Raw genomic sequence first — 24,729 nt, 5'->3', positions numbered from 1 at the left:
AACATCAGGATACCTCAGGGGTAAAGGCAGGGAACTGTCACTGTAATTTGGAGGGGTACATAAGAAGCCCCTACGAAGCTTTAGAGTGATAAATATAAACAATTTGTGATACTAAATCTTTGTTTTATATGTGCAAAAGCCAAAGCACAAAGGCAAGTCTGAGTCTGAGCCACTGTAAGTTAGTTTGCAAGTGTCTTCAGAACACAGGACAGAATGCTGACTCTAGAGCAGTGACTCTCAACCTCCCTAATGCTGTGACCCTTTAGTGCAGCTCCTCATGATGTGGTGACCTCCAACCATGACCTTCACTGCTACTTCATAACTGTAATTTTGCTACTGTTATGAACCATAATGTGTGTGTGTGTGTTTTCTAATGGTCTTAGTCAACTCCTAAAGGGGTCATGACCCAAAAGTCGAGAATTGCTGCTCAGGGGCTGTGGGTGGGGAAGAGCTGCGTCTGAAAGGACACAGACTCTCGGATGACAGAAGGAAGGAATTGGAGAGATCAATGACTCAACAGCTGCAAACCATCAGCCCTGTCACTATGCACTCAAAAGGGATTACAAACATTTTTATGAGTTGTTTAGACAATAATAAAATGAAAAAAAAATCCATCTTCACATTTGCAAACTCTAATACTAGTAATTCAATAATTTTGTGAATATCACATAAAATATTAAAAAAACTTGTATAGAATACAGGAACTTCAGAGAATATTTCCAATATGTATCTGAGACAAAGTATAAATAATTCACAATGTTGGACAAAACGGAATGCAGGGAAGGAACTGACTGTCCTCAAAAGAACCAGAATGAATAAATATACTGCCGCAATTCTTCACCAGCACTCGGTAAATACAAGAAACTGATACACATGTCTCCTTGTCAGGTCAGAAAGCAATGGTGTCTGTGAGGAAGACACTAAGCAGCTGGCCTGTGGCCTGCCTACTCCTCTTCCTGAGGAAGGGCCTTTGAGGAACTGAAAAGGAAACAGGTGGCCAGGTCACCTCTCCCAGCTGACCAACCCCTCATGTAAATGCACTGAGAGTACCAACCAAGAGGAAGATATGGTCTCTAGATCCCTGTAGAAGGAAGTCTGTAGTAGGACTTCTTAAGTAGAGAAGTCCAGACTCAAAGACAAGTGTCCCTGAGAGGTTTCCGGCTAACCCTCTGAAGAATGGCACGCAGTGTCTCCTACTGTACACTTAAAACAGGGAGCCCTGTGAACCCCATTTATAGCTTTCATGTGTGATTCTAAATTGCTACCATTGCTGTGAGATAGAAAGATGGCAGATGTGGCTTTAGTCTCGGAAGAGCATCTGGACCACATTAAATTATTAATAAAGCCTGACGCTAGGAAGGAACATGGAGTCATGTCTAATTGGCTCAAAAGGAACATCTCTATAGATAAATAAGGAGAATGCAAGAGGCAACTGAACAGAAGCACAAGTGCAATCACAAAGCAATTGAAAATAAATAATAAAATTAGGAGGAATAATTTAATAACAACAGCTGCCATGGAGTAACACAAAACAAACACACTTAAATCTATGATCGGGGAATAATAGTAAAACCTAAAGCAAACCAATTCCAAGCAGCCTACCTGTTACTCGCTCAGGGTGCCAGGACTCACTCATTTCAAAAAGAACATTATATTTCCTTTCCTATATATCTCAGTAATAAAATATTTGAGAATGGATATTATTTTATAGAAATATTGCAACAAATAAATAAAGACAAATGAGTAAAGTGTGTATGTGTGTGTGTGTGTGTGTGTGTGTGTGTCAGCATGTATACATACATGCCATGTTGTATACATGGAGCTTAGAGAACAACTTGAGAGAGCTGGTTCTTTCCTTCTAACACATGGGCCCTGGGGACTGAAGTCAAGTTTTCAGGCTTGGTGGCAAGCACCTTTACCTACTGAACTATCTCACTAGTTCCCAAATATCAGTATCTCCATCCCTAAAAGATCAATGGGTCTGGGCAATGACAACCAAAGACCGATTGTCAATTATTCTCACTAACATCACAAGAGGAGAGGAGGGGAGACCAGGAGAAAACAGGAGAGAGGCATAAAAAACTATTAAGTGGTCTTGCACAAACAAAGAAACCCTTACTACGCCTTGAGGCTTAACGATCAACTTACAAGAAATATAGGCCACAGAGAAATATGTTACATGACCCCACTTGGATCAAGATTTAAGAAAACATTCCAAAGCAAACCACTGTGATTCTTCAACAAAAAATATTAAAAGAAAACATGCAAGGGAAAAATCTAGACTAAAAGCCTTTAGGCAACACTGCAAAGAACTAAAGTGAATGTCTAGACTCAAAGGAAGAGTGAAAAGAAAACCAGACTCTTGGTGAGGCATAAGGGAGCGCTAGAAATTTTATATTCACCATTTTACTGTGATTCTTTTATAGGTAATAATGACAGGTTGTTTATAAACACACACAATGAATTATGGAGGACACTCTATGACATAACATTATCTGGTGTGATAAGTGGTTAGAAGTGCAGACAAAACAAAATAGGTTCATTTTCTAGCTGTTGAACATGACAAACTAGGACTGTTATACATTCCCTCTATTGCTTTCGTGTGAACTAAGTGTCAGAGGGTAACTGCCTCCCATGTCCTGGGTGTATGAAGTAAGGGTTGAAGCAGGAGGGGACTTCTTACACAGGCAAGACCAGGAGCCTAGAGCAGCAGTGAAGCACTAGATGGCACTGTTATCAGGCTGGAAGAGACTCCTGGGATTCTGGGTACGGACAAATGTATGTATATTTGTTGTTGAGTTTGTTCTTTGACAATTTTGTACATATACAATGTGTATCTTGATGACTACAAACAGAAGCCTTTCTAATATCTCTCACACCCCTATCATTCTATCCTGCCTTTGAATACCTTGCCCACATCTTTTCTTTTCATTGTTGTTGTTGTTGTTATTCCTAATTTTGAGACCCTCTGAGTTTAACCAGGATCATCTGTGTGACCATGGGTTTGGAGTCATCTACTGGGCCTAGTGGGCTCCTCAGTGGGCACTCAAATGAAGAATGACTATCCCTTCCCTAGAATCCATCGCTAGTTCAGCAGGTAGAGGCAGGGCTCCACAGACCCATTCTTGATCTATGGGTGAATGTCGATAGACCCAGTCTTGAGTAGGCTCATTACAGGAAGCCACAGTTCACAAGTACACACCCTGTGCCAGACCTAGCAGACAGCATTCCACAGCCCTTCTCCCTATCTTACATTCCTCTGCAACGGTCCTTGAGCCGAAGCAGGGTAGGACAAATGTCCTGCTTAGGGCTGAGAGTCCAGCTGTTACTTATAGCCAGCACCTTGCACAGCCCTGGATCTCTGCATTCACCAGTTTACATTCACCAGTTTATTACAGTCAAGCATTTCCGGTTATGGCTGGAAGTAGCATTTAAACATGGATATAATCACAGATATTTAGAAGGCAGCTTGACAACATGACAGTTTACCTAAACGGGGATAAGTTCAGCTCTAGGGCCTACAACCTCCTCAGGCATGTATAGGGGGTGGGGCAGGTATACTGCACTGGATATGACGTCCCCCTTGTGGAGGGGGCATCAAATCACATTGAGATTCCATCTCACCAAAATCAGAATGGTTATGATAAAGAACAAACACTGGTTAGGATGTGGCGACTGATAAACCCTTACTGTTGGTGAACGTACACTGGAGCAGCCACTATGGAAATCAGTGGAGGTTCCTCAAAAAAAAAAAAAAAAAAAAAAAAACCTAGAGACAGAATTACCATATGACTCGCTGCTGACCCAATACCCAATGGACATCGTATTTCAGAAATACTTGCTCAACCATTCTCATTGATGCTCTGTTCACAATAGCTAAGAAGTGGGACCAGCCTTGATGGCCGACCACTGATGAGCGCACAGTGAAAATGTGGCCATATACAGTGTATTTCCTTCACCTGCAGAGAAATGCACAGTTAGGAAGTCTGCAGGCAAATGGATGGAACTAGGGAAAAATTATACTGAGGCTTAGAAAGATAAACACTGCATGATCTCTCTCACATTTAGAGTCTAGTTTCAGACCTTCAGATCTGTGTGATTAATCTGGAGCAGCTGCAGAAGCAATGCAATAAGACTAGGGCTACTGGGTGAGGAAATGCCTTAAGGGAGTAGGGAAAGCAACACAGAGATATAGCTGTACAAAGGAGGGGTTGTGAGGGTGGAAAGTTTAAGCAGAGATAGGTGTGGGTGGACAGAGGAGATGAGAGTGAAAAGAGGAAGGCTAACCAACACTAAGATGTATGGAAAAAGCTATACTGTCAATCATAGATGCACACTACTTTTTAAGCCAACATAAAACAGAAGTTAAGGAAGACTTCAAAGAGCTCTAGCCCAATATTTGGATAGTGCTGCCGCCGCATGCTGAGAGTCACTAAACAAGCCCCTAGTGTCAGGTATGAGATATCGCCTGTTGCTTTGTTGGTCAAAGAAGCTCTGCAGGCCTGTGAAACAATATAGGTTTGGCCATTCTTTTTGGTTGCCCACCAGAACTAGCTGATAAGATCCTACTGCTAAAGACACCATGTAAGGAGTAGAGAAATCAAGTTAGAACTAAGCTGCCTGCTGCCTCCCTGTTGGCTGGTGTTTCTCGTGCTGGAAGGTGTTCTCACACTGGGGAGAAGGTATCAATGGGCTTCCTAAAACATGAACCCTATGATCAAATGAATTTTGAAGCCACCCATTCACCTGTAGATTCTAGCATCGCAGATAAGAAATTTCAATTAATTTTTCTGCATCTATTGAGTACCTACTATGTTCTTGAAGTCCTTATATAGGAAGAACTAAACCAGTGAGCCAACAACTCTAATGGATCATGGATCGTTCCAGGTAGCAGGAACAGGAGAACCACACGGAAGCTGCTGAGAGTGGGCTGTACTTAGGGAATGCAGTAGCCCTGTTTGACTTGTTATGTGAGAACATAAGATTGCATATTCTAAGAAAGTAGGCAGCTGATGTTTGAAAGGCTGTGTTTGGTATTTCTCCCTTTAACATTATCAGCATGGTATTTTTCATGAGTGGTGTGTGTGTGTTGTTTGCTGGGCTAGGACTGTTGGTGAATCTTCATAGAATTTAACATTCTGGACTGTATATATCTGAAAAGATTCTTTGAATCATTAATGCAGTGTGGGTGACAAAGAACATTGCCGTGGGTTGGGCTTTTGCTGTTCTGTAGGAAGCATAATAATAAGATTTTCTAAGCACAGTGGCAGCCTCCCCTCTTCTATGAAAGGCACTAAGGTATGCTATACCAGCAACCAGCAATGGCGGACTAACCCCTGGCTCAGATTGCACACAGATAGAACTGGACTAATATAATTTTGTGAATTGGGTTTCGCTTCCTTAGGGAGCCACATTAATATTTTGACATTGTAAAATGAAAAACTCATTCAACCCTTAGCCTTGAACATGATAAGTTGGTCTTAGATGCTGAGAGATTTTTGTAGGAGAAGCCATTCTGGAAAAACATTTTGGGGAGAGCTACTTTTATTTGTTTATTAACAAAGTGAGGTGCTACTTACTTTGGTATTGTTTGCATGATAGATTTACAATTGATGTATTTTATTTCAAGCAGAATACTAGGTCAATCCAAGGGCCAGGCTCAGAGCCGTAATGGATGTGCAAAAGGAGGAAAAGATCCTGGGAGGCTGGGATGCTATGTCCGCCATGCTGAAATGCAGCAGAGACAGACACCAGTATGTCTGTCTCTGCTGAAATGCAGCAGAGACAGACACCAGTATGGAGTACCAGCCAATTTGCAGTCATTTCTCTCTCCCATTTCTCTTCATTTGGATAGAAGCTGTGGAGGTATCTGGCAACCAGAGAATTCTTGAGAGCTGAGGTTATCAGATTTCATAATGGCCTCTTTACCTGCAGCTCTATTCAGGACCACTCAGCTCCTCTCACTGTCTCTCTCACTGCAGATCAAAACAGCCGAGGCTCCACAGGAACAGATTTTATGTAAGCTTTATATGAAAGGGCTCCATATTAGCTTCATTTTGCCAACAAGAAAACTAAGGCTCAAAGAAAGCGACAGAGCTGGGTTTTAGAATATCCATGTCATAACTCCGACATGATGATTGCACAAGAAAATAGGCTGCCTTCTTGGTTTTGGGCTGCCGTGTGATAAGCAATGAAGATCACTGATCCAACACAGGTAGGAGAGTTGGCAGGCTGGTTGTCACTCCAGAACTCCAACATGTTGCTTTTACATGCTGCCACCATAACTGCTTTAAAGAAGTGTTCTGGTTGGTTGAAGCAGGACATCAACATTTACCTTCAATCAATACCTTGGGTAATGCAGTCAGAACTGTGAGGGAACCCAGGAAAGTGAAAGAGTAGAAGCGAGTCGCAGTGGGCTCAGCGACCCGGGCATGGATGATTGCTGGGGAGATGCTATGTTCTTACCACTTCTCGCTTTTCCACTTCGAACCAGCGGGAGATGCCGGGTAAGCTCTGGACCAAGTACAGCGATGTCCTTTCCACCCAGAGACTCTGCAAAACAACACAGAGTCAGTTTCTATGCCTTCCTCCTCTCTAGGCCTCGAGTGGTGACAAATCTGAGCAGGTGCTCCTTATTGCCTGCAGCCTTTCTTCAGTCTTCCCTGGTACACTTGTGAAACAATCCAGTTAGTAATTCTGCACACTGTCTACACCTTTTTTCTATGTAAAACAAACAAACAAACAAACAACAACAACAAAACAAAAAAAAAAACAAAAACAAAAACAAAAAACAAAAAAATTGAGCACTGGCTTCAGAAAGCCAGGGTCAGAATACAGCAGCAAGCTGTATGCAGTCTTCGCCACTGCTTTTCCAAAATGTGACTTTAACCTCTTCACTCACTGAGGGTTAGCCATTTTTATTTAGAAGGGGCAACAGTATAAGTTATCAAGACAAGATTAGGGTAACAGTCATCTGAAGGGCCTGAGGACTTTAGAAACACATGGCTTGATTCTTCTGTTTTAAGGTGAAGACTTTAAGTTTTAGAAAGACTCTTGACTCCCTCAAAGCCACATTCTAGTTACCAGAAGGGCTAGCACTGTCACCCACACACCAGAGCCTCATCTCCTCTCCATTGTCATATGTACAAAGCCACTCTTCTGGTGATGCACTGAGCTACTGTAATGCAGAGACACCTGTGTGCTTCTGAAGAGGACCTCCTTCAGGACATATAAAAGACAGCTGCTTTTGGCTTGAGCCACTGCTCACGGCAAGTCTTTTCCTTTATTAACCAGTTTTAGAATTTATATTTTATCATCGTTATTTAGTGTGTTAACAACAGTAACAGGAACTTGACAAAATTGCTGGAATTGCACCATTTATTCTGACTACAGAGTGGTGAAAAAGAGGATGACGTTCTACCAGGGAGAGTTCCTGAGGTGACTGCAGAAGAGTCCACGTGGTAGGAGCTTGAGAGAGTCTGATGACAGGGAGACAAGCAGCCAAGAGCTCAGAGTGACAAAAGAGATGCTCACGGTGTGCACAGGATGCAGGTACTCATGCCGCCGAGGGGGACCAGGATGGCAGCTTAGCCGTAGACAAGTGAGATGGATTTTATAGAGTGAAGAGTTCACCGGGAGGAGAGTGGGGGAGCTGTGCAGGCAGGAGGCTGCCCACACAGACTTGGAGTTGCTTTTGAGGGGGTATGGTAACCAATATATAGAGAGGGTGGGTGTCACTCAAGCCAACAGGGAGGGTTGGGGAGGCGGACCAAGAGGTAGGGAGGAGACGATGGGGCACAGTTTAAAGTCAGGTTCTAGGGAAAGGGAGCCTAATTTAGCTTTACCCACCCTGGTAAGGTAGCTGTGTCACTGATCATTAAATTGCTGGCCAGGAGGAAATATGGTACAGTAGAAAAAGCAAAAGAAAGGGAGTTGGAAGACATGGGTTCCAGTACTAGGGCTAGCTAAAGGCCATGAGCACGTGACCCTGAGCAAGCCAACTGTAGGACTCTAGTGCATCCATTTCTGAGGACCAAAAAGCACTGCAAGTATTAAGGACTGTATCATAACTAGTAAGATCTTTAGGTGGCCTGAGAGGGGAAAAAGAGAGTTAGAAATATGCAGAAAGGACTAGAAAATGACCGTGAGTCTTTTCAGTAATATCTCAGTGCTGTTTTCCAATGGTCTCTTTAGTGCTCAATCCACAGGGAGAAAGAAGACCCAGAGAAGAGGCCAGTGGGCAGGCTGCTGGGATAATTGGCTGATTCTAGTCTTTTTTTTTAAAATGTATATCTATTTATCTGTATCTATATAGATATATATATAGACATATATATGTAGATATAGATATAGGTATGTATATAGATAGATATATACTCTATCTATCTATCTATCTATCTATCTATCTATCACTATAGCAGTTTGTGATTAGATTTCTGAAGAGATTCATAGAAAATGCACATCAAATCTACCACAAAGGCCCATTTCTAAAATTCAATCCTCTTGGAACTCTGCAAAGCTACCACCTCTGACCCTTGCCTGGCAGTAACCCTTGGCAACACTGGGAAACCACTGGGCAAGGATGGGTGTGGGTTAGAATTACATAAGACTGATAGTGTTAGGAGACACATCATGGCTTGAGTATTTGTTGCAAGAGATGCTAAGCAACAGACTCACAGGAATAAGCTCATTTTGCAATTTTGTTCAGGTTCGAATGCCAAGTGACTGGGGCCTAACTCTTCCCATATCATGGTTTTCAAGGGAAGAAGTGATTTCTGAATAGTTATTTAGATATCCTTTTCCCAGTGAGGCTGTGAGAACTTTCTGACTGGGAGCATGCTAAACTAGCAAGGCGCATGGAGCTGGTGAGGGCAGACGGGCTGGCACATGCAGATGCCAGGATTAGCATACACTCTGGTCCTCATCTCAGAATCCTAATCACACTGTTGCCACGAGGACTAGAGCAAAGGACAGAACAGAGCATCTCCAGGCTACCAACAGTGTGCCCACGTGGCCTCTTCTCAGTTCTCCCTCACGTAGTCTTTGGCTCCTCTTTACTCTATCCTTCCTTGATGTTAGAATACCTGAGTTCAAACCTGAGTTTAAAGGTTGGTCTAAGCACCACGGGTATTGGAACTGCTGTAGGGAAGTTGATTTCAAGACCTACTGCCAGATCTGCTCAGACTTTCTGAGCTTGGGACCAAAACTCTTCTTGCTTAGAAAATGTTTCCCGTCACTTGGATACACTGCAGAGCCGGGGTGTTCCTAGGATAAAAGAACTCTAGACCCTTTGTTCCAGTCACGTGACTTCGTCCTCAGTTACTAAGTCAGAGGGCTCAGTCTAGGAAAGCATTTGAGGAGGCAGCCTGTTACAGGCACTGTAGGGTACCTTGAATTCGTTCTCCTTGTCTTTTGCGCCTTTGTGGAATGGCCTGTCGTAGCGGAACTTCCAAATGTGGTTCACTTTATAGAAGCTTTTGATGTTGTCTGGGACCCCCTCTCTCTGCAGTACCTCCTGGCTCTCTGGAATGGGAGTCACAGCATATATCTGTAAATCTAAGATTAAAGAGTCAAGGAGGAAACCCGGCTTGACAAATGGCAAGGCAGTCTGGTGTTTCCATTCCAGCTGAAGTCATTTAAAACTGCCCAGAAGCTATGAATAACACACTTCTAAGCACGCCTCCAACTTCAGGCCTTGATCTAGTCCTAAGAGTTTGATTCGTACAGGACACACGCTTGGCATTTCTGTAACCTGTGAAGTTACAGCTTACATTAGTAGGGTTGGGGAGGGACAGCTGGGCTTGGGTTTGCAGAGTCAGGATAACCTACCTCTTGTACACAAGACACTTTCATCTTCAGTCTATTGTTCATGGCTCCTAAAATTCATTTATAATGATATGGAAATCCTCATAAGACTATGACCAAAGGCAGTAACCAAAACTGACAGGGATTTGCACCTGCCAAGTGTTGCTGCGACCCCAGCCTTCTGAAGTGTGGCATCCATTTTCCAAGGCCAGGTATAGATAAGCTAAGTGGTTAGTTGTACTTCCCACTTTAAATACTATTTTGTTTATATAGTTACTTCCTCTCCGGAGAAACAGAGCAAATATTTTTCTTAAATAATTTATTTCTTTTGCATTTAGGTTCTGCTTTGAAAGTATATCCATAAGCCACTGGGAGTTTACCTGTTTTTCTTTAAAACCACTGATTTCTGGTGGATTTAGGAAGAACTGATGGGTGAATTGCCTTTGTGTCTAAAGCCTACATGCTTCCATTTAAATTGTTTGCTTTGTGTTTAGATATGTTTACATGGGGGTGTGTGTATGTGAATTATATGCTATTATTAAGTCAGAGTCCTGAATATCAGGACCCCAAGGATACTGGAGACACCTCTTTTTCTTCTTTCCCTCACTATATAATGCAAGTAGAAGGGGAAGAGGAGGTGGAGGATGGGCTGTCCTGAACACAATGCTACCACTTCCTTGAACTGAAACAGTTTCCATTGGATGTCAGAGGAAAATTATTCTATTGTTCTATGGGAAATCCAATAAGAGTGAGCTTCAGAAGTGTAAATTGCAGGAGTATCCAACAAAAGGGAGAAAATTCCTTACCAGATGTTTATGGCATTTCTTTCCCACTGACTCTGTGATAACAATTAGAATAAGCTAACACCAGGAGGGAGAGGACTAGCAAGTCTGAGGGGTGGGGGGGGGGGGGCACTGAAAAGGGAGCAGTGGCCGCAACAGTTCACAGGACAATGTCCTGCAGCTAACAACAGGTACCACCCAACCGAGGCCCATCAGGAATGGATACACTGAGCCTCTGCCTGGAAGATGGTCTCGTCGGGCTGGTTGGCATGCTGCATGGCGATGGCATGGGGGAACTCGTTCAGCATTCGCTGTTGGAAGGCCTCCAGTCTTTCATAGTCATGCCCTCGACATACAAACTCCTTATTCTGGGGGTGCAATCAAAACAGAAATTAGGATTATATAACAAAGAAGGAAAAAACCCAAGACTGTGGTAATAACTGACCATCTGTTCCATGTCATGACACTGCAGCAACGATAAAAGAAACCATAACTATCTGAAAATATGCCTGTGAATAAACATGCTGGGCAAAGGGCAAAGGGCAAAGGGCAAAGGGCAAAGGGCAAAGGCCTCACTTGTTACTGATTTTCACCAGACCCAATAGCATCTGAATCTCAGGTTGAGTTGCACGGGGACTGATGGTGAGTATTAAGGACAAGGCCCAAGCAGTATCTTAAAATGTTGATTGACACATGTTAAAGATGACTGTTATAAGATATACGTCACACTCGTACACATAAATGTCCAATTTCAAAGAGAACAAAGATATGCAATAACTAAAAATCCACATGACTGCATCTTTTCCTAACAGGCTCTGAGATCAGCTTTCTACTTCCACTGAGAGGGCAGGCAGATGGCCATCTCTATTCTAGCCTTCGGAAGGACAGAAGGGCCAAAGGCTACATCTTGGGGACCTGGCTTCAATGAGTTCTTTAGCTTGTGGCAGAGATGTATACTTCTTTTGTTTTAGTTGCTGGGTTGTAATCCATTGTGTAGATAAATTTCATTTGGCCTGTCCATCCATCACCTGATGATCCTTGAGTTTTTTTTTTTTTCCTACTTTTTGGATGATATAAACAGTGCTGCCAAGAAAATTTAGATACAAACCTTCATATAAGTGCTTTCAGAGTTCTTTTTAATGACCTAGATGTAGACCTGCCTAGTCATGAGGGTTAACACTTTCCATTTATGGGGAAAAATAACTACTTAGATTATACAACTGTTTCAATGTACTAGAATTTTTAAATGCATCCTGCATTAATCAAACAACAAATGGACATATGGACATTTTAAATCTTGATATTTATTTTTAATTTGGAATTAAAAAAAAAAAAAAGACAAGGAAGAACTTCTTGGGATTCTGAAGCCTGCAGTGTTCCTTACAATCCAATAGAGGGCAATCCTTCTCCTCCATCTTGAAGTAAATGCCAATTACATAGAAAAAGGCTATTTTCCAAAAGACCAATGATAGACACATCAATTTATTATAATTGTTCATTAAACAAACTTTGGCCTATTTGGTCAATGTAGTTTTGATGTTTGCTAAAGTTCCTTTATAATTTGTGCTTCCAAACTACTTCTGATTTTTAAAAATATATTATCTTTCAAGATTGATTTTTAAGAAATGTTATATGTATCTGTGAGTGTAGGCCACATGTTATATTGGTGCCCAGAGAGGCCAGGACAGGGTGTTGGAACCAGTGTTAAGGGCAGTTGTGACTTGCTTCACATGGTGGCAACCCAATTAGGGTCCTTCTGGAAGACCAGCAAGTTCTGTTAAGTGGAGCCATCTTTCTAGCCCTATATACCCTTCCAGTTACAGTAATTACATGGAGTAGATAGGGATCTAGGGTGTTTCACTGAATGCTTGTAACTAAATCACATTTTTGTCAGGGCTACATGACTGCTTCGGCACATTTAGTGTCATCAGCCTCTTCCTCCATAAAAATATAAAAAGGTGTATCAGATGACCAGTTTGGTATAGAGATAAACATATCAATGTTGATATTTACAAATATATGACTTATAATTTATCAAATACTATTACATATTTCATTCAACCTAAAGATTATTTTGTTTTCTTTTTACAGTTTAAAGAAACCAGAAGCTTTTTGAGTCCCTAAAACTGTTATGTTCTCCAAACACCATACCTTCAAGTCACAATGGATTAGCCAAGTCTTGACATGATATGGAAGGAAATGTAGTTTTTCATTCTGTAGAACTTTGGATCAAGAGAAGAAGAGAGTCATCTACATCAAAGCCACACTTTGCCCTGTTGAAGGAGTTTCTGGTCCCCTATGTTGCTCACTGCCCTAGAAGGAACACCACTCCACTGAGAGCCAGACCCCTGTGCTCTTCAAGGGGTGCTGACAACTGACCAGAACTGGATGTAATCTTTTAAATTTAGCAAATCATCTGCATTTGCCATTATCTTTCTTCCATCATCAGATAGGCCTACCTGCAATGCTGTGTGCACTTATTTTTTTAAGTGCAATACAGTTTTTATACAATATCCATGTTGCACTCAAGTACATGGTCATTTCAATCAATAAAATCAATGTCAACTTGTTGAGTTCCTTTTCCTGGTGGTGTGATAAAGTACCCTGAGCAAGGCTACTTCACAAACCCTCAGGGCAGGAGAGTTTTCTCAGGCTCACAGTTCTAGGGCATAGTCCCTTAGAGTGGGGAAATGAGGGGCCAGCAGCAGATGACATGTCAGTGCACAGGCAGGAATGAGAGAGAGAGAGAGAGAGAGAGAGAGAGAGAGAGAGAGAGAGAGAGAGAGGAATGCTCTTGCTAAGGGCGTTTCTGGGTCTTTTTATTCCTGAGGGTAATCTACTCGACAAGCTCTTTCACAATCCATTTGACAAGATCTTTCACAGGAATGCCTGGAGCCTTGTCTCCCAAGTGGGTCCAGATCCTGTCAAGTTAATGATCAGTCAGTGCTAACCAACATACTACAGCCATCATGTAAGTGTTCCACATGATCTAAATATTTACTGATGCTCTTTGGATACTTTGAGGTCCATCTGCCAGTCTTTCTACTTATCTAAAAGGCAGATAAGATAAAGATTAAGCAATAAATGACATCTTTCTCATCTTCCTTCTCTGAGTAGACTCACCTTGCCTTTTCTTACATGTGTTTACAGTTATGGCAAGATTTAGCTCAACACAAATATTTTTATATTGAGATTTAAAGTTGTAATGAACTCAAATTGCTCTCTCTCTCTCTCTCTCTCTCTCTCTCTCTCTCTCTCTCTCTCTCTCCCTCCTATCTGGACACGTCTTACTCTGAAGGCCAGGCTGGCCTGGAATTCACCACTGGCCAAAGTAAAGTTGTAGCAATTCTCCTGCCTCAACCTCCCAAGTGCTGGTATTACATGATTGAGGTGCTATACCTGGCTCATAAATGGAATAAATGGATTTTATCAGGAATCCAGAACACTTCTCCACAGTTCCCTAAGTGAGTAAAGGAACTCTTTTAACTAGCATTTTAATACATGGAGGGTGTTCGGATAGATGTATCCAATAACATTCACACATATAAAATACTATGTGGCACAGTATAAACGAGAAGGGCGATACTAAGTTTGTTTGTTTTTTGTTTTGTTTTGTTTTTTCTTTTTTGGTTTTTTGAGATAGGGTTTCTCTCTATAGCATTGGCTGTCCTGGAACTCACTCTATAGACCAGGCTGGCCTCGAACTCAGAAATTCGCCTGCCTCTGCCTCCCAAGTGCTGGGATTAAAGGTGTGCTCAGCCACGCCCTGCTGATACTAAGTATTTTATACTGCCTTACAATGTCTTGAATAGTACCAATAAATCAGATGTCTTTGCTGGGTGATATTTACCTTTTTATAAAGCCATCAAAAAGGACCAACAACACTTTCCCCATGGCTGTGGAGTAGGATTTCGACTTGATGTGACTCTGTTAATTCCTACAGTCTGCAACTGCAAGGCCCTCTATTGCTCTGCTCCATATTCTCTAATGCTAACTATGGGAACTGCACACTGAATATACCAGTGAATACCACCGAAGGGAAGACATAACCACTGAAGACTTCATAACGTAAACACAGGAAGGGGTACACTGTTTGGTTTTAAGACACTGTTCAAGGCAAAACATGCTGTCTCCTTCTTGTCACTGGTCATACAATGTCACTATATCTTAGTTTTGTTGATTGCAGGATCTGAGCTGGAAGGATTAAAGCAAATTAAGTAGTGTATAACTTACTCTTAAGAAAAATGGAAACTTTTTCCCATAAAATCCAACTCTGAAGAATTCAGGTTCCAGGCGCTGCTGGTCCATGATTTTGTCATACAAGGAGGCTTCCATCATCTGGGAAAGTATAGGGGAAGGTCTGTGAATTCCATCCCACATGTCAGCCACACCAGTACAAGAATGTGCTTCTGTACACAGATGAAATATTTTAGTTCATTCAGAACAGGATTTGATTCCTTTTTAATGCTTTCAGGAGAGGGCCAGCAAGCCAATGTTGTAAATACATACTGAACACTTCAGCCTTTGTATTTCCTGGTACGTCTCAATGTGCCAGAGCACAGGCTACAGCTTACTGATCCCTGAAAGAATCAAGGGTTTTACTGTGTGCTTCTACCAGAGGAGACAATGTCTACAAGTCTATTATGGAAATGTTTACTTCATCATAGACATAGACAAGTCCCAGTTACCCAGTTAGAAGCCAAGCCTTTCTGGAGAACTCTTGTGCTAGGTGTACCTGCTTTCCCCTTGCACACAGTAATTCAGGACATGGAGAACGTACACCTTTGTATAAGTGGAAGGGGGAATAAATCACCAACCCAGGCCAAGGGAGGTGTGGGGTACAAAGTGCTGTCTGTGCTAAAAGCTCTTAAATATGTCTTTGACAATGTTCAAACTAGGGAGCAAACAAAGCCTATGGCTTCCCTTTTGTGGTATTGTTATCCCTGGGGTTTCCAGGGAAAGACTAATATTGTACTTGAAGGCTTCCTCCTCCCTCAGTAACAGCACCCCAAAGAGCAGTTGATATGAAGTGTAATGTGCTGGGTTTATAAAAATCTTAGTGGCTACGGCACCCAAGGGCTCTCACTGGTAAACACTGTAACCTCACTTCTGTTGTGGGGACAGGATGCCAGGAGAAGTTAAATAGCAATGTTTGTATATAAAGCGTCAGCATGATGAACTGAAGTTAAGTTTTTTGGTTTTTTTTTTTTTTTTCTACTATAGTTTTTCAAGCGAGGAGAAACATCCTTGGCCTGCTGATGTGAAGGACTTGGCCAAAAGTATAGGGTCAGTTCCCAGCGGGCGAATAAGGTGCTTGTGCTGGTGCAAGGGGCCTTTGCAAGCTGTTGAAGTTATGGTATGTATCCAACGCCAGCCTCAAAAGTGGAAGGGGATATCATTATCGGTTAAATATGTGAGAGCAGAGAGACAGAGCGGCACCTCTGCATTCATCGTGATAAATGCTTGTAACTCCTAAGCACAAGGATTTGTCTGAATCTAAAAGCAAGGCGACAAAAACAAGTGACTCAGGAACAGGGAATATGGAGATCCTTGACCGCCTGGGACTTGGTTATTGGGAACAAGTTCCAAGGGTATAGAGAGAGTTTATGTCCTGAATGTATTTTAACACAAGCCAGCTAGCCATTTCTACCAGTTTGTTTTGTAGACCACAGATGCTAAGAACTGTAAATTGTCTGAAAGTTTTTTTTGCATAATTGGGAAGCTCTTCAGTGTAGAGATTTTTCCACCATAAACTTAAAATCCTGGATTAGATTGTGGATTTCAGATGTGGGACTTCAGAAACAGACCGAGGGTTCCCCCTTTATATATTAATCAAAAGAGCACACAGATCAATTTGTTGTTTTTATGTATACATGGCGTAGCATGCTTCAGGGAAAATACTTAGCTTAGAGAAAGTTTCTGTAAGCTGTATCAAGAGAGTCACAAGGCTGATTTCCTATGGCCCTGCTGGGAAGTTAGTCACACAGGGGTACCACACCTGATCCACAGACACCCAAGTACTTTACCCTCATCTTGCTCAGGTTCCTGTAGTCATAGTAACTCTCATATTGCTCTGCAATCTTCCGGCACAAGATAATGCCATTCTCCCAACACTGCGGACAGACAGGAGCAGGAAAGTAAGCAGTCACCATACTTTGCACCACTACCCAAAGGTCAGGACATGGATGCTTTTGGATCATAAAGCCTTATTAGCTAAGGCTTTACAATAATCTAAAATAATAACAATGCCATTTTAAGCATGGAAGAACCATTCAATTAACATGTAACTCATTAAAAATGTTCAGAAAGTTGGATATGTCAGTTCCTCGTAACATTCACTATAACACATGCCGCAAAACCAATATTTTCTTGTGTTCTGTCATGCTCTGGAAACAAGTGTAGTTTCATGATGACCATGTATATGGATGCAGACAGACTCTTAGTGCTCAGGAGGGAATTATCATTGACCTCTAAGGCCTGGAAGCTTGGTCTCCTCGCTTGTCACATGCTTACATGATCATGAAGGCCATTGGATTCTGGTTAGAGTAGTATGTTACTTTTAGAACAAATGTTTACATTTTGTCATCTAGCATACTACCAACCAAGTTTTTTCTTCAAAACTTTTCTTCAGAAGCCTAGACAGTCAGTATATGCAGCTATAGGGCCACGCAACCTTTGTCAGTTACTAAATTCATCTGTTATTGCATGAAGTCAGAATAGTCATAACTGAGAATGGCTATGTCATAAGAATCTATGAGCACAGATGCAAATTTCATATAGTTTTCACATGCCTCATAGTTTTTTGTTTTTTGTTTTTTTTTGTTTTTTTTTTTTTTTTTGTTTTTTTTTTGTTTTTTCGAGACAGGGGGGTTTCTCTGTATAGCCCTGGCTGTCCTGGAACTCACTTTGTAGACCAGGCTGGCCTCGAACTCAGAAATCCGCCTGCCTCTGCCTCCCGAGTGCTGGGATTAAAGGCATGAGCCACCACCGCCCAGCCTATGCCTCATAGTTTTAATAATCTCTTCATCTCTTTCAACCACTTAACATGTGAGAGCTCTTTATAGCCTATATGCTGTAGGACTGTAGGTAGTAGTTTATAACCCTGACCTATAGCACAAGTTTCTGGGGATGGGCAATATATGAAACTTTGAAATAGCTTATTGCTGAATCAACCCTGGAGATCAATGCAGTGACAGATGTCACAGCCAGATCACCCACAGAGACCCACAGCTAGAAATTATGCAGAGTAGAGGCCTTGCAATACTCAGTCCTAAATAGATGTCTCCATCACATACTTCCCTAAAGGCTAAGGGAACCCTGCAGGAGAGGAGGCAGAAAAAGTGTGAGAGCCAGAGGGTTTAGGAACCAAGACCCTCTATACATAACAGGAGAGACACATATATGAGCTCAGAGACCGAGGCAGCAGGCCCTGCACAGGTCTATACCAGACGGGGTCCTAGAGCTAAAAGAAGTGACTACGTGTCCCCAAGCCTAATTCAGTAGTTATCTCCAGTTGATAACCACTTGTAAATGAAAATTTAGTTTTCTCCAAGGGAATCTCACTGGGGAAACGAAAGAGTCCTAAGGGTAGGTCACATGTTCAGCAGTAGACGGCAGCCAACAGAAAACAAAATCAATGACAGCTTTGCAGGTTCCTGCATCTTCCTCCTGTCAGGGCTTTTGTTTTTTATTTTCTCTTCCTCCTCCTCTTCCTTCTGTTCCCCCTCCCCCTCCCCTCTTCTGCTCCTCTCCTCCCCACCTTTTAGGCTGCAAATCCTTTCTGTATGACATCCAGTTCTGTATATTTATGGGACTCCTGGGTGTGTGAACAAATGGGTCTCTGTGTCAGTATATGTGTCCTGTGCCTTTTCTTGGGCTCTGTTTCTTCTGTTTATCAATTTTACCCTATTTTTATGTGTTTGTTTTTGTTTTAGCATGTGAATAATAGTATAATTCCTTAGAAGCCTGTTTGTTTTCTAATGAGAGACAGAAAGGGGTGGATCTAGATGGCTGGGGAGGTAGGGAGAAATGATGAAGAGGAGAGGGAAGGAAAACCATAATCAGGTTATATATGTGTACACACACACACACTCACATACTCACACACACTCACATATACATACACACATATATATAATTTTCAATAACAGAAAAAGAAATAGCTATACAGGTGGGAACAAAGGCATCATGCTGGTATTAGTGTAAAGTCCTATCCCTGTAGTTAGATGAATAGTGAAGCAGGACATGAGATAAGCAATTTACTTATACCAAATGTTAGGGACCCCTAACTGTGTTCTATAGAAAACTGACAGCCACTTGCTGTATTTAACTCTGTGCTTAACCTTTGTGATTGAGACAAGATATCTAAGGCAACCAAAGGTTCAAATCAAATAAGCTGGTGCTCAGATTCCCAGTCATTTAGAAGGAAGAGTCACACCCTTGAGGAGGGATGAGAAGGAAAATGCAGTGGCACACTAAGTGGGTAAGTGGGTGAGGTGACTTTAGGATCCTGAGTGTTTTGGCTACACTACGGGCTACAACCTCTTTAACACATCCAGTCTCCTTCATTTTGCCTTAAAAATAAAGGCAGATCAAAAATACAGGGGATCAGGTGAAGGCAGATAGTAGGTTTTCAGAGAACAATGTGAGAATGCTATGGTTTGAATGTGTGTTTCCCTTACATTCATATGTCTAAATCTTAACTCCTCAGGTCTTCAGACACAGGGCCCCTGGAAGATGGTTAGGTCATAAAAGACTCAGTGTCCTTTAAAAATAGGTTTCCCGAGCCGGGCATGGTGGCACACTCCTTTAATCCCAGTACTCGGCAGGCAGAGGCAGGCGGATTTCTGAATTCGAGGCCAGCCTGGTCTACAGAGTGAGTTCCAGGACAGCCTGGGCTATACAGAGAAACCCTGTCTGGAAAAACAAAAACAAAAACAAAAACAAAAAAAACAAACAAACAAAAAATAGGTTTCCCAGAGTCAACTCCTCTTCCATCATGGGGACACATGGAGAAGACAGCATCCATGAGGAAGAGGGTCTTTACCACATTGAATCCTCTGAGGTCTTGACTTAGCCTTCTCAGCCTCCAAAACAGTGACAAATAAGTAAATCCATTTCACTAGTTTAAAACTTATCCAGTGTGTGTGTGTGTGTACATGAGCATGCACATATGTATTACAGCATGATGTGTGGGAGTCAGAGGACCCTTTGCAGGAGTCTGTTTTCTACCATGAGTGTCACAGGCATTAGCCTCAGGTCATCATGCTTACCAGCAGGTGCCCTTACCAAGTGAGCTCCCAGCCTATATAATCTGCTATAGTGACTATCGTGGACTAAGACAATGTCAGTACCTCAAGATCAGTCAAAGGTGATAAAGAACTTGAACCTCATTAAAACAACAGATTCCCCAGACCCATGACAGAGCTACTTAATCAAAGTATCCAGGGGCTGCATTTAGACACCTGAACAAGCTCTGGGTACTTCAACTCCACTCTACAGTGTGGAGAGCTTGCTGGAGAAGAAGAAAGTGAAGTGCATGGGTTGCCACTGAGACTCACTTTGCCTCGGTCGAAGTTCTGGATGATGGTGAGGTGCAGGTGCTCCTTGCGCTGCCATTCGGTCTGCATGGGGTAGGTCAGGAACTCCCTGAGGGGCCGATCAGACCACTCCAGCAGCTCGTCATACAACAGGAGAGTGTAGGCAGCCTCTGCAAGGCAAGGAAGAGGACACAAACTCAGCCAGGACCCCAAACCATTTCCTGATAGGCATGGCCCCTGGTTGAGGAATGGGGCCACCCACCCATCTCAAAGTCTTTTAACCCAGAAATGTTCCTGTTCAAAGGAAGAACAGGGACAAAAAATAGAACAGAGACTGAAGGAAGGGCCAACTGTGGGTGGAACAGCCCCACCTGGGGATACATCATGTATGCAGACACCAAACCCAACACTGTTGCCATGGTCAAGAGGCACTTGTGGACAGGAACCAAGTGTGGCAGTTCCTGGGGAGGTCCAGCCAGCCATTGACCAATGCAGATGCAGATGCTTGAAGCCAACCATCAGACTGAACTCAGGGAACCTGGTGGGGGAGCTGGCAGAAGGACTGGAGGAGCGGAGGGGGATTGCAACCTCACTGGAAGAACAACATAGGCTGGCCTGACCACCCAGTTCTCCCTGAGACTAGACCACCAACCAAAGAGTATACCTAGAAGGATCCATGGCCCCAGATACATATGTAACAGGATGGTCTGGCCTGACAGCAATAGGAGGGTAGGCCCTTGGTCCCAGGGAGGTTTGATGCCCCAGAGTAGGGGGATGATAGAGCGGTAGGGCTGGAGAGTATTGGTGGATGGGGGAGCACTCTCATAAAGGCAAAAGGGAGTGGGAGAGGGCAGATGTAGAATGGGAGGTTGGCCGAGGGTTAACTAGAAAGTGGGATATCATTTCAGATGGAAAGGAATGGAATGATTAATAGTAATTAAAAAAAAAAAGAATAGTTCCCCAAACTCAATACTGAAGTATTTTAAGTGCTTTTAATTCTGAACTTAATAATATCAGGAATACAAGGAACAAGTTAATTAACAGTGACTTTTCAGTGACAGAATCATTAGCACACTGGATTGAATCTTTGTGTTTCTATTATAATCTATATCTCTCTTCTGTTTTTAGTTCTCCTTGCGTCAACATTCACATGCTCAGGGCATAATTAACCTGTTCAAGAAAGTCCATGTTATAGGCAATTCAAAGATGTAGGGCAGACATGCCATTGTTTGCAGGGAAAATCCGTATGTCTCTTGGAAACTAGGAGTCTTTTGAAAGCAAGCTAGCTAGGTAGCTAGCTAGCTAACTAACTAACTAACTGTGCTGGCCAGTTTTATGTCAACTTGACTCTAGCTACACTTAACTTTGGAAGAGGAAACCCCAATTCAAAAAATGTTCCCACCAGACTGGTGTGTGGGCAAGTCTTTGTGGTCATTTTCTTGATTGGTAGTTTAATACCAGAGGGCGCAAATCACTATGAGCAGTAATACCCTGGGTGGTGGTCAGGACAGTATAAGTAAGCAGACTGGGCAAGCCACAGGAACGAGCCAGTAAGCCACACCCCTCCATAGCTTCTGCTTCAGTTTTAGCCTACTTTAGTTTCTGCCCCAGCTTCTGTTGATGATGGACACAGGAGATCCATTCTTTCTTCATCAACTTCCTTTTGGTCATTATTACAGCAAGAGAAACCAGAAGAAGCTAATGAATTTGCTAATTAAGGAACATAGGTTTTTCTTTGAATGATAAAAGGCTGTGAATTTGAATCTGGAGCACAGGAGGGTGATTCAAAATGTAGCCAGGATTTAGAAAGGGGCAAAAAAGGACCCAGTCATTGGTGATTTTAAGAAGCCTTGGTAGCTGCACAGCTCTTGAGTTGAGTTCCAACCTCAGCTTCAGAGGAATAGAGTGAGATGTATTGTGGTCCAGGCAGAGCCAGATATGGAAGTGTTCTCTGTGTACTTGCCTGGCTACCTGTTGGTTCCTTTCTTGTGAGGATTAAATGTGAGATGGACAGGGTTCTCACCAAGGGTGAAAAATGGGTGGAAACGGAAACAGTTGAAATCATAGAGGCTGCCATGGGAGATGCAGTAAATGTGCAAGAATCACAGTGAAGACATTTTAGGGACTGTGCTGTGCTTGGAAGAAGTGTCTAGCCAACCGTGTTCCTGTCTTATACCATGCGGGTCTATACCAACTGCTCCTAGGTTCTGTTCCTTCAAGCCTGAATAACTCCTATGTTCTACTAATGACCTACTTCAGGGGTCACTCCCCTTGTTCTCCTATCCCTTGTTCTTCTCCCAACACTGTAGTGCTTGAAAGTTCCTCAGAGAAAACGGAGCTAGTCTCATCTCAGGATTAAGAGAACAGAGGCCTGTGTGCTCACAGACGTGCATGGAAGGACACAAAGGGCCCTGATGGTCAGATTCATAGAAAGAGAGAAGGCAAGGAAAATTAGTGTTTAACAGGAAAGCGTTTCAGTTGGGGAAGCGGAGAAAAGTTCTAGGGTCAATGGTGATGGCATAGACTGCACACTTAACAATAGTTATGGTAGAAAAGGGCATGTGACATATACCCCCAAATTAACAACAACAAACAACAAAAAGTTTCTAACCTCTTTACTACTTCCCAGACATGCTCGTCCTTAGGAGGGCAGGCATAGGTGAGTGGTGCCTGGGCAAGTCTGAGAAAGTAGAGATGCTGACTGGTGACCAGAGGAAGCTGAGAAATGACTGCTGGTGTCACAGAGAGGTGGCAGGACAAATCACAGCTGCTTTAGAATCTGACTGGGAAGGTGACCATCCACAGCCGAGGGATGCATGCACGCAGAGGGCACCATGGACTGTGCTGATCAAGGAAAAGCGTGCACACCTTGCAGGTGTCCCACCCCCACAACCCCCTACACAGCTGGTTTTCAATAACTCAAAAGTTTTAAGTGTTACTGTGGGAGCTGACGCAGATGGGAGAGGAATAGATTCTAAGGGACAGAGAGTTTGAGATTCCAAACAAAGTACCCCTGCACGGCTTACTGCAGGCCATCCCATTATTTCCACAAGCAGACAGCGAGGAAGGCGATATCCAAAGAGAAACAGCACAGAAGGCTGGAGATGAATCGGGAAGGCGAGGCGACCACACAGAAGGCTGCAGGGGGTTACATCATTTGGACAGTGTAAGGAAGGTTCCCCAACAAGCTCCCTGTTTTCAAGGACGCATACAGAAATGAGGACATCTGAGAGAAAGGATGCGAGGGCCAGCGAGATGACTCCGAGGTAAAGATGCTTAATGTGCGGGCCTGGTGACCTCGGTTTGATCCCTGCAACCATGGAATGGTGGAAGAGAGAACTGACTCCTAGAACTTTCCTGTGACCTCCACACCCACATGGCACACAGGTGCCATAAATAAATACAGTAAGTAAGATGTTAGATGGGAGGAGCACATATTGATTATGATTTAGGGAACATGGAACTTTGAGCAAGTAAAGAAAAAGCATCCATCTCTGATATCTTAGACAAATCTGGACTTTCTTGAAAAATCAAAAAAACATCTGTGCAGACATGGAATAACTGTTGTCAGCTTATTTTCTCAATTCTTGCTTTTATCAGTTTTTAAAGTTAAACAGTTTACCCTACTGCATTGTTCTCTCATGATTCAGGCATTATCAGCACTGAAGGAAACCCATCACACCAGGTGTTAAAGTTTAATTGATGAGCACATTCATCAGGGATGCACTTATTTAGGTCTCATATCCCTAGTCTCTCTCCTAGGAGCTGAGAAGACTAAGAACGAGAAACAAGAAATTCATCCTTAGCTGGGAATCATCTGTCTGTCTAGACACATGCACACCACCATATGTGTATGTGTGTGTGTATGTTTGTGTGTTAAATAATAATACATATTATATAAAATATAACTAATAAAAAACAACATGATAAGTGCTTTAAAATAGAGACTATGGGGTTGGAAAGATGGCTGGCTTGGTGGCTAAGACTGCTTGCTGCTCTTCCACAGCACCCTCCTTTAGGTTCCAGCACAGACATGAGGCCGTTCACAATTGCCTGTGACCCCAGCTTCAGAGAATCCAATACCCTCATCTGGCCTCTTCAAGTACCCATCTCTCCCTCTCCCTCTCCCTCTCCCTCTCCCCCTCCCCCTCCCCCTCCCCCTCCCCCTCCCCCTCTCTCTCCCCCTCTCTCTCTCTCCCTCTCTCTCTCCCCCTCTCCCCCCCCTCTCTCTCACACACACACACACACACACACACGCACACACACACACACACACACACCCTTTTTAAAGAGAGAGAGAGAGAGAGAGAGAGAGTAGAGAAAGAGATGTTAAGATCAGTTCAGCCATGGATAAAGGATGGTAGGTGTAGTCAGTAAAGGAACTTGAAGGAAAAGAACCCCAGTACAGGAACTACTTTGAGGAGAAAGAATCCATAGACCTCAGCATTCAAGCTGAGGGAGGCTCCAGACTGTAAACAAATGCTACATAGATAGTGGGACCAGCTAGAGGTCTTAAAGGCATGTTACAATTCTCGAGATGTTACAGAAAGGACTTCTTCACTCACTTAGAGACCTGTGCTAAGGCCCCAGTTCAAGAGTTCCCT

General features: G+C 42.9%; 1 protein-coding gene across 9 annotated transcripts in view; it reads right to left on the bottom strand.

Annotated features, from left to right (window-relative positions):
• The window catches only part of Dock4 (dedicator of cytokinesis 4), a 400,918-nt gene that overhangs the window by 19,731 nt on the left and 356,458 nt on the right, over positions 1–24,729 (bottom strand). For all 9 annotated transcript variants that reach the window (XM_006515085.3, XM_006515089.3, XM_006515090.3 and 6 more), the window contains 6 exons: positions 20,147–20,295; positions 16,613–16,699; positions 14,820–14,924; positions 10,813–10,954; positions 9,389–9,555; positions 6,466–6,552 (listed from right to left, as the gene is read on the bottom strand). In XM_006515085.3, coding sequence (XP_006515148.1) covers positions 6,466–6,552; positions 9,389–9,555; positions 10,813–10,954; positions 14,820–14,924; positions 16,613–16,699; positions 20,147–20,295 — 737 coding nt within the window. The remainder of the gene's footprint in view (positions 1–6,465; positions 6,553–9,388; positions 9,556–10,812; positions 10,955–14,819; positions 14,925–16,612; positions 16,700–20,146; positions 20,296–24,729) is intronic.

The sequence above is a fragment of the Mus musculus genome, chromosome 12 (assembly GCF_000001635.26).
Source record: "Mus musculus strain C57BL/6J chromosome 12, GRCm38.p6 C57BL/6J".
In the NCBI taxonomy this organism is placed as follows: domain Eukaryota; kingdom Metazoa; phylum Chordata; class Mammalia; order Rodentia; family Muridae; genus Mus; species Mus musculus.
Note: the sequence above shows the minus strand (reverse complement) of the source record. Positions and strands in the feature narration are given on the sequence as shown.